The sequence below is a fragment of the Hordeum vulgare genome, chromosome 1H, assembly GCF_904849725.1.
Source record: "Hordeum vulgare subsp. vulgare chromosome 1H, MorexV3_pseudomolecules_assembly, whole genome shotgun sequence".
Taxonomy (NCBI): Eukaryota; Viridiplantae; Streptophyta; class Magnoliopsida; order Poales; family Poaceae; genus Hordeum; species Hordeum vulgare.
In genome coordinates, this window is record NC_058518.1 from 352,520,099 (window position 1) to 352,530,349 (window position 10,251).

General features: G+C 51.7%; 2 protein-coding genes across 3 annotated transcripts; both read right to left on the reverse strand.

The window, feature by feature from the left end:
* Window positions 1–333: 333 nt before the first annotated feature.
* On the reverse strand, window positions 334–2,363 carry LOC123435965 (mitochondrial carnitine/acylcarnitine carrier-like protein). The gene is made up of 2 exons (XM_045115602.1): window positions 2,108–2,363; window positions 334–1,444 (listed from the first exon to the last, which is right to left on the reverse strand). Exon 2 carries the CDS (start codon window positions 1,442–1,444, stop codon window positions 494–496), a length of 951 nt encoding a protein of 316 aa, XP_044971537.1. The 5' UTR covers window positions 2,108–2,363; the 3' UTR covers window positions 334–493.
* Window positions 2,364–2,453: 90 nt separating this feature from the next.
* On the reverse strand, window positions 2,454–5,728 carry LOC123435981 (mitochondrial carnitine/acylcarnitine carrier-like protein). 2 transcript variants are annotated; one of them, XM_045115604.1, is made up of 3 exons: window positions 5,446–5,728; window positions 4,124–4,518; window positions 2,454–3,169 (listed from the first exon to the last, which is right to left on the reverse strand). In XM_045115604.1, the coding sequence occupies exons 2-3, from the start codon at window positions 4,513–4,515 to the stop codon at window positions 2,671–2,673; spliced, it is 891 nt and encodes a 296-aa protein (XP_044971539.1). In that variant the 5' UTR covers window positions 4,516–4,518; window positions 5,446–5,728; the 3' UTR covers window positions 2,454–2,670. The 2 variants fall into 2 exon arrangements, with proteins under 2 accessions (XP_044971539.1, XP_044971538.1); XM_045115603.1 differs by having other exon boundaries at window positions 4,124–4,515; window positions 5,446–5,727.
* Between the last annotated feature and the right edge of the window lie 4,523 nt (window positions 5,729–10,251).

Sequence of the window (10,251 nt, forward strand, 5' to 3'; positions counted from 1 at the left end):
ATTTACTATTTAATTAATTAAGAGTACTAGTAGGCTGCATGTGTACTCCTCGTTTAGTGTTTGTGTGAGTTACTATGCATTATCTTTTTAAATAATTAAGCATCGTACGGTTATTGTGTGAACAATTATTAAAAAAATAAAACGAATCAAGATTCACCTTGATAGTAGAAATTGCTCATGCCCGTTTCTTAAACCGTGACGGAGGGAGTAAAAAAAATAAAAGGCCATGTCTTTTTTTTTTGCAAAAATGTCATCCCAAAAACACACTGCCACCCCGCAGTTCGCAAATGTCACCCCTTGTCCTTCTCGCAAAAAGAAAGAAACAAAAGAAAAGGAATGCAAATTTCGTTCGATTCACACACATGTCTTGGTTTTCTGTTACAGAGGCAGGACTGTCCAAACAACGATAACTGAATCATCAGGGTGGAGGAACAATAACGAAGTCAAGAATGGCGATGGATGTGCAGAAACCAGCAGCCTGCTTGCTGGTCGCCTAGAGCAGGGACCTGGTCACCTCGTAGGCGAGGAAGCAGGCGCCGTTGGCCGGGACGCTGCGCGCCATGGCCGGCCCGAACCCCCTGTACAGACCCCTGGCCCCGTCGGCGGCGAGGATCTTCTTGAACGCGTCCATGGAGCCCGAGTACTTTGGGTTCTTGAAGTCGTCCACCTGGAGCACGCTCTTGACCACGTCGGTCGGGTACACGGACCCCCAGAACGCCGCGCCGGCGACCCCGCCCGCGAGGATCAGGGAGCCCCTGCCCAGCCCTGACGTGTCCTGCCCGCCGGCCATGTACTGCTTGGTGGCCTCGTAGACGCCGAACATGAGCGCGTTGCCGGGGATCTCGCGCGCCATTGTGGGGACCAGGCCCTTGAAGAGGCCCCGCACGCCGCCCTCGGACCGCAGCACGTGCCTCGCCACGTCCAGCGGCCCGCCGTACTTCACCGCGGCAGCACTGGCCGTGGCGGTGACGGTGGCAGCCGCGCCGCCTGCGGCTGGAGCGGCGGCGGCGGCGGCGGGAGCGGCGGTGGCGAGCGCGCTCTGCGCCTGCAGCCTGCACTTGATGAGCTCGGTGGGGCAGGCGAGGAAGGAGACGGCGACGCCGGCCCCGGCGCCGGCGACGACCTGCTGGCCGACGGTGAGCGCGGCGCCGGGCTCGGAGCGCAGCAGGGCCTCCATCTGTCCCCTGACGGTGAAGAGCACGGCGTTGAAGGCGGCGACGGTGGCGAGCGGGGCGCCCATGCCCTTGTATAGGCCCCGGGGCCCCTCGGCCGAGATGGTCTGCTTGACGGCGTCCATGGCGCCGGCGAACTTGGGCGGCTGGCCGGGCGGCGGCGTGGGCTGGCTCTGCAGCTTCACCTTGATGGTGTCGAACGGGTGGCCCACGACCAGCTGCGCCGCCCCGCCCACCGTGCCGGCGGCAAGGTCCTTGGCCACGTCCCCCATCTGCTCTCACAACAATTTGGATTAGGGAGGATGGATCCCGCTCAGTTTTCCCCAATGCTTTGCTTTGCTGATTTGTTTAAGTGGAGATAAGACACAACATGAACAGCTCAACAGCCTGTCAATGTTGGCATCCTATACGATACCGCTTGACCGGAAAAGATCCCGTCAAACCACAGAGGCCAGCAGCATCTTGACTGGAAGACACGAATCTCTATGCGAAAACCGCTGGCAAGAGTGAAACCACAGAGGAACGACCCTAAACTACTCCGTGAAAAGAAAAATTGTCTTCACTCTGCCTTTGGCTTTGGCCATTTTAAATGAAATTCAGGTAGGCAATGCGAAAAAAAAAACCTTATGAGATATAAACCCCAGAGGCACGACAAGTTTCAACGGCATCATCGCAATCCTGACACATACGCAGTCAGTACAGCAATGCAATAGGACGGCCTGTCTCAAGTCTCAACTAGAGCGCCAAAAAGGTTTGGATTTTGTTTGTGCCTCAAGAATCACAAGGCACATTCAGCAAGAGCTAAAAGACATCATCCAATCCGGTGAATCTGAAGAACTGCAATCCCACCCACCCAATCAGGTTCGAAGCTCTTCATGGTCTGCACATGAACAGGAAGAGCGGGCATTCCGGGGACGAAATGGAAGAGAAATTACCTTGACTCCGAGGCGAAATGGAGCTGAACTCAATCCGCCCTTCCTCCACCGAGAAGAAAGATGAGAAGAGAACACAACACCACCACCACCCAGCGGCAAAAAAATACAGGCCAGGAAGAAGGGAGAGGTGGTTCAGATGCCAAGCAAGCCCAGAACCACCCACCCACCCCTCTCACCAGACGATGCAACCCAACAAAACCACAAAGGCGCACCCCCATCGCCGTCAGAGTCAGACAATCGCTCCCTCACCATTGGATCGCCGTCGGATGGCCAATCCACTCCCAGCCAACCATTTCGACAAGCCAAATCACCAGCCACTACTACACTCACACATGACACACGCACAGCACAGGTAAAGCTCAACCTTTATTATCACCAACGATCCTGCCATTGCTGCCAGTCTATGCGAGGTTCTGAGAAACAATGTCGCAGCAAAGAAGAATGGTTAATTTTTCCTTTCTTTTGTCTGCCATGGATCCCAATTCTGTCTCAGTTGCTCCGCTTAATGCCGCTTCAGCCGCGTCGGAGAAGAAACGGAGGGCGGCGCCAGGACCTTGGGTCAGTCAGCCCATGGCCGACCGCGTGATCTCGTAGGCCACGAAGGTGGCGGCATTTGCCGGGACGCTGCGGGCCATGGCGGGGCCGAACCCCTTGTACAGGCCCTTGACCCCGTCGGCCGCGACGATCTTCTTGACCGCGTCGATCGACCCGGAGTACCTCGGCTTCTTGTAGTCGTCCACCTGGATCACGCTCTTGACGACGTCGGTCGGGTACACCGTGAGCCACAGCGCCCCTCCGGCGAGCCCCCCGGCGAGGATGAGAGAGCCCTGGCCGAGGCCTGACGTGTCCCGGCCGCCGGCCATGTACTGCTTGACGGCCTCGTACACACCGAACATTATGGCGTTGCCGGGGATCTCACGGCCCATTGTCGGGACGATGCCCTTGAACAGTCCTTTGAAGCCGGCGTCCCTTATGACATGCCTTGCCACATCCATTGGCCCTTTGGGAAGCGCCACGCCGGAGACAGCACCTGCTTCAGCTAAAGAGCTCTGGGCCTGCAACCTGCATACCAGCAAATAACTCAGCAGCTGTAATATGGTGCTATGTCTTACACCACTGTTCTTCAATAACACGTATGAAAATACAAATAACAAGTTAACAACTACTCCCTCCGTTCCTAAATATAAGTCTTTTTAGAGATTCCACTAGTAGACTACATACGGATGTATATAGACATACTTTAGAATATAGATTCACTCATTTTGCTTTGTATGTAGACCACTAGTGAAATCTCTTAAAAGACTTATATTTAGGAACGGAGGGAGTATATATACAAAGGCGCAGGCAGTCTTATTACATTTTGATTAAAAATAAGTTAATATCTAGCAGACTCCTAAGTTTTTTTAGCTATGCAGTCTTATTGCATTTGCCTTAAGAGCACTAGGAAATGAATCCTTCAGAGGATTTTTCAGTGACCCTAGAATCGACAGAAGCTACGCACTGCAACAATGAATCACATGGTGAGGGAAAGTCAGATAAACTGCGATACAGAGGAATACACACTTTAGATCCAAACGTTAATTGCCAGGGATTTTCTTTCATTGACTTCCTACTGACTAGAGACACGGTTCAGTTAGTTTTTCAACTATGCACCCTATTGCCATTGGTTATACATACAGGTGCCACTGCCTATATATGAAATTTAACTGATCTGAGTCGGGTGCTTTCTTAATATGTCCCTGTATTATAGAGCATTAATCCATAGTTGCAATGGATGATATGATGCAAGATAAACACACTGAACTGTGATACAATGGGATAATGGCAAGGAAGTACATAGCATGAATGACATCTAGTGTGTGTAGAAAAGGGCAACTTCAGAAAAGGATGAATATCATGACTTTACTGCATACATTCTAATCTCACATACAAAATCTCGGTGTTCGAATGAAGTGGAGATTAGATCAGATCATGAAGTAAACTGGATGGAAATTGACATAGTGCCACTTTGGTTACCTGCACTTAATCAGCTCTGTTGGGCATGCCAGGAAGGAGACCGCAAGCCCGGCACCAGCACCAGCGACAACCTGCTGCTTAACTGTCAATGGCACCCCAGGCTCCGATCTCAAGAGAGCCTCCATTTGGCCCCTCACAGTGAACAGGAGAGCGTTGAAGGCTGCGACGGTAGCGAGAGGAGCCCCCATTCCCTTATACAATCCCCTCGGCCCTTCAGCCGCAACTGTTTGCTTGACAGCATCAAAGGCGCCCGCATACTTAGGTAGCTGGCCTGGAGCAGGGCTGGGCTGGCTCTGGAGCTTGACCTTGATGGTGTCAAATGGGTGGCCAACAACCAGATTAGCGATCCCTCCGACGGTTCCGGCTGTCAAGTCCTTGGCAATGTCCCCCATCTGCTGAATACAATACAATGCAATCAAATTACATTATACTGTATTAAATCATGATTCATTCTTTTCTTTGCTCCATGTGAGCAGGATTTAGGAGCATATGTCCTTTCAGGATAGTTGCTTGATCATATGTAATGTACTAGGATACAACTGTGAGCAGGATTTGGGAGCATATTTCCTTTCAGGATAGCTGCTTGATCACATGTAATGTACTAGGGTACAACCGTGAGCAGGATTTGGGAGCATATTTCCTTTCAGGATAGTTGCTTGATCATATGTAATGTACTAGGATACAACTGTGAGCATGATTTGGGAGCATATTTCTCTTCAGGATAGTTGCTTGACCACACATGTAATGTATTAGGACACAACAGTGAGTAAAACAAACATGGTTAATAATACACGCGAGCAACACAATGATCTCACAGGTGAGAAGTAATCCAGTTGTAGAGCCACATAAATTAGTTGATTGATCGTTACACGTTCAAACCGCACACAGATGCATCAATTAACAGCCGCACAAATCTTTATTCCTGCATACGCGGTGAAAGGGTCTGCATGTCTAACTGAAAAACGGAACAAAACAAGATAGAGAGGGCATGTATCTATCAGGGCGGGGCACGGTTGGGGTTCGTTCGGTAGAACCAAAATAAGCTTGCGCCCGAGAACTAAGCCGTCGTATAGGATCAACTCTGACCGAATACTGCGCGCTCCAGACGAAGAACCTGGTGGAACCACGTACGCGGCACGCAGGGACTGGTAGGCATCGGACCAGCGGGCAACCGCCGGCGGCGAACAGGACGGAGAGGGCGAGCGAGCGAGCGAGCGGGGCCACGATCCCTCAATGCCACGGGGCGAGGGAAGAGCGGCACGAACCCTTGCGCGAATCCGTCGGATCACGGCGTGGAAAACGAGGAAGGCGGCGTCGCTTACCGATAGTGGAGGAAGGGATCAAGGCAACCCCTGCCGGACGGTGCAGCAGCGGCGGGCCTGTCCGTCTCCTCGCCGTGGGTGAGGAGTGGGAGGGGGGAGGAGTGATTGGGTTGGAGAAATGGGATTCGGAATCGCGGGGCTGCTGCCTTTTTGGACTCGGGGTTTATTCAGTCAGGAAGGGCACGGGGTTCCGGGCCTGGCCTGGGTTCGGGTTGGGTTGGGTTGGTGGCTCCTCCCTGATTCAGTGATTCCCTCCCACTTTCCTTTCTCGCGCTCTGCTCGCATCCCGTCGGCGATGCCATGCCCATACGGGGTAGTAGTAGCGTGTATACGGAAGGTGGACACGCTGCCGTTCCACGGAATCATTCAATCAATCAATCAGTCAGTCGAGATCTGATCTGATCTGATCCGGGGACGAGGGTCACGCACGCACTTGCACTGCTGCTGCCTGCACGTGTTCTCGGTGGCACATGGAGATCGGTGAGAAGCGTGCTGTGCTGTGCATCATGGGCGCTGTCGCTGCGGATTCCAGGGATCGCTCGTGCTGCCATGGTGCCCAGATAGAGTACCAAATTTAGGATCAAACTCTCAGACGAACCATCACGCAAGCCTGGAAGAGAACCGTGCGGCCGGCCGGCCTGACTGCGAAGCTAACAAAAGTGAAGCCGGCCGCACTGTGGTTGGTGAGATGGAAAACGGTGTCCACATTCGTCGCACCGGCCAGGGTTGAGAAGTAATCAAATAAAAGGTCAGAGGGTGATGCAAACTGATTACGCAAAAGATACTGCAAAGAGTAAAATACAATTAAGATTTGAGAGAGAGGCGGCGACTCCCCTGGCGGCGACGTCTAGGGTTTACCTTCCCTGACGGCGACGTCTAGGGTTTGAATTTGTTCCGGGTACGAGAGGAGTTCGGCTTCTACTCCAATTCGGGCAACGTGGATACAGATACATATACGCCTGGTCGGGGAGGTTTCTCTCATCTCGCATCGAGTTTGTCACCGATAGCTTATGGAGCCCTCAGGATCCAAGCCCTCGGCGAATAGTACGACAAGAGCCGGCGGCTCGGAAGGGATGGATGACCTGGTCGGGAAGCTGAATCTGAACGAGCGGGAGGAGGAGGATCTCAACTTTGATGAAGAATTCACGGATGAGGGGGATGCGGCGGAGTTCATGGCCATTGCTAGGGTTCATACCAATAACCCCTTCTCGCGGGGAGCCTTCTACGAGAACATGCGGATGGCGTGGACTTTAGCGCAGGGGTTACTTTTAGTGCGTTTGGGGAGAATCTCTTCTCCATAACGGTGGACTGTATGGGGGACTGGAAGAGGATCACGGAAGAAGGACCATGGCTGTTCCGCGACCATGCTATCCTAATTGAAAGCTATGACGGGTTCACTAAGTTTGATGAGATAATCCTGGATCAACTGGAGGTCTGGATCCAGGTGCTGGATCTCCCTCCTATGTACAGGAAAGAGCCGGTCATCAGATCGCTGACGAAGAAAGTTGGCACGGTGGTGAAGGTCATGCTAAACCCTAGATGGGGTAGTGGAAGAATCGTGAGGGTCCGGGTTAAACTTAATGTGAATGAACCCTTGATGAGGTTTGTTTCTATTACCAAGAACCAGAAGAAAGTATATTACTCGATCCTGTATGAGAAGATGCCAGTTTTCTGTTATGTGTGTGGCTATATGGGACATACTTACTTGGAGCATGGCAATGGGAAGCATGACAAGACCTCTATGGCTTGGGGGGACTGGATTCTTGCGCCTAGACCAGGATCACAGGCCCAACTCCCACGCCAAGGTACTAAGGGGATGCACCAACCTAATCCCCAGGGCAGAAGCGATGGGGACTCAGCATCCGATGCTGATTTAAAAGATGATGCTAGTAGCCCTCTAAAGGCCAGTGGTGGAACTATGGTGGAAGGGGACAGATCGCGGAAGAGACTCACTTATGATGATCCGATGGCCTCTAGCAGGGAGAGACTGGCGTTGGGCGGACCATCGATTGCTGGGAAAGATCAATTGTAGCTTCTTGACCATGACAGTAATGGGGAGGAGAGGGACGAAGAGGATGCCTCATCTCAAGATTCGAAAAGGTCCAAAACTGGTAGTAAAGCTACTATGGATGCTAGTCATCAGATATCGGCGAGCTCAGAGAAGGAGCTCGACCGGACGCAATGAAAATCTTGTGCTGGAACTGCCGTGGGTTGCGCAAACCAACGGCAGTTCGTGCGCTCTTGGGGATCCAAGGGCGGACTAAATCGGATGTGGTTTTTCTGTCTGAAGCACATCTGGACAAAGCTAAGGCAGAAAAGTTGATGAGACGACTAGGCTTTGACTCCATGGCTGTGTCTGAAAGTGACGGACGTAGTGGTGGATTGGTGATGCTGTGGCACGGGAGTTTGGGTGTCACCTCGATGGTTGTGCAGCCCACTTTCATTGATATAAGGATAAAAGAACATGAGGCGGAGGGTTGGCGAATTACTGGGTTTTACGGTGAACCTAGTGGAGAGAGGAAGCACCTGTCATGGGATTATATGAGACAACTACATGCGATGATTGATTTACCATGGTTGTTGGCGGGGGACTTCAACGAAATCCTCCACGGCTATGAAAAGGAGGGGGGAGCGATCAGACCGATCCGTTGCCTACGGGGTTTTAGCGATGCGCTGACTGATTGCGGGCTCGATGACCTGGGATTCTCTGGCGACAGATTCACCTGGCAAAGGGGGAACATCCGTGAGCGACTTGATCGGGCTGTAGGGAATGCCTCTTGGGCTGATTTGTTCCCGGACTTTGGAGTGTCCAATGAGGAGTTTGATAAGTCTGATCACCGCCCTATCCTTATAGATACTGAACACTCTTTGGGCCTGCTCCAGCAAAGATCGATAGGTCCTCGGAAATTCGAAGCCCGCTGGCTAGCTGAGGAGAGCGTCGAAACCATTGCTCAGGAAGCGTGGGAAAGAAGGAGGGGGGAAGGAATTGCGCCCCTAGCCATGACTTTTGCTGAGATCCATGCCGACCTACATCGGTGGGATAAGGAGGTTCTCAAGGGTCCGAGAAGGAGGCTCCGGGGATTACAGAAGGAGCTAAATGACGTCCTCTCAGGGCCATTATCTGATGAGGCTGCGGTAAAGCAATAGGAATTACATATTCAAATCGAGAAACTCCTCGAGCAGGAGGAATTGTACTGGCGTCAGCGCGGCAGAGCAGACTGGCTGTCGAAAGGGGACCAAAATACACAGTTCTTTCACCGCGCTGCGAATGGCAGGAAGCGGCGCAACCTAATCAAGAAGTTGAGGGGAAATAATGGTGTTTGGATAGAGAATCCACAGGACGTGCAAACCCATGTTACGGACTACTTCTCATCCTTCTTTACATCGGAGGTGCAGGAGATTGACGAAGCCCTATTCCAAAAAGTTGCACCTCGTGTAACCATGGAGATGAACGCTGAGTTGACTAAACCCTATACGAGAGACGAGGTGAAGAAAGCTCTCTATAATATTGGAGATCTAAAAGCACCTGGGCCGGACGGTCTTCATGCGGTCTTCTACAAACGCTTTTGGCACATCATTGGAGAGGACCTGGTGGATGAAGTACTACAAGATATTCAGAACAAGAAGATTCCAGCTGGGTGGAATAACACAACTATTGTGCTGATCCCAAAGGTAGAGAACCCTGAGAGTATAACCCAATTTAGACCGATCAGCCTCTGCAACGTTATATATAAAATCATCTCGAAGGTTCTTGCTGGGAGGCTAAAGTTTCTGCTGACTGACATAATATCCCCTAACCAGAGCGCCTTTGTCCCGGGAAGGTTGATCACCGACAACTTTCTGGTGGCCTTTGAATCATACCACGCTATCAAGAAGAAGATGTCTGGATATGGCACCTGTGCGGTCAAACTAGATATGCACAAGGCTTATGACCGCATAGAATGGCAGTTCCTCGAACGCATGATGATCAGATTGGGCTTCTCACAGGATTGGGTGGATCTTGTTATGGAATGCGTATCTTCGGTGCACTACCAGGTGCGCATCAACAATGAGCTATCAGAATACTTTATCCCGTCTCGGGGACTACGGCAAGGGGATCCTCTGCCCCCCTATTTGTTCTTGTTATGCGCAGAAGGACTCTCAACTATATTATCGCATGAGGAGCTGGCAGGCAATATATCCGGGGTGAGGGTGTGTCGGTAGGCTCCACCGGTATCACACCTCCTCTTCACGGACGATTCCCTCATCTTGATGAAAGCAGATCAGGTGAATGCTATGAGTCTCCATCAAGCTCTCCAGGACTACTGTGCAGCGTCGGGACAAATGGTAAGTGAGGCAAAGTCGGCGATCTTCTTTAGTCCATGCACCCCTGTTCAGGTCTGAGCTGATGTGTGTGTTACACTAAACATCATGGTCGAGGCGGTCTCAGAAAAGTATCTCGGACTCCCACCCATTGTGGGGGTGGATCGTTCCGATTGCTTCCAACACCTGGTGGAGAGGGTTTCAAGCAGAATTAGAGGTTGGAAAGAGAAGCTTCTATCGGTAGGAGGAAGGGAGATCCTACTCAAAGCTGTGATCCAAGCTATCCCTTCTTATGCCATGTCTGTCTTCAAACTACCGAAGGAAATATGCAACGACATTACCTCTACGATGTCCAAATACTGGTGGGGTGATGATGATCATAAGAAACACATGCACTGGTTCGCGTGGTGGAATATGTGTGTGCCCAAGGAGCAAGGAGGGATGGGGTTTCGCGATATACATTGCTTCAACCTAGCCCTCCTGGAAAAACAGTCGTGGAGACTA

Bases quoted from the DNA above. Each gene is read 5' to 3' on its own strand.
- LOC123435965 (XM_045115602.1), bottom strand. From the start codon at position 1,444: ATGGGGGACGTGGCCAAGGACCTTGCCGCCGGCACGGTGGGCGGGGCG.
- LOC123435981 (XM_045115604.1), bottom strand. From the start codon at position 4,515: ATGGGGGACATTGCCAAGGACTTGACAGCCGGAACCGTCGGAGGGATC. The intron at 3,170-4,123 runs GTAACCAAAGTG...GCTGGTATGCAG, and splicing joins ACAGAGCTGATTAAGTGCAG to GTTGCAGGCCCAGAGCTCTT.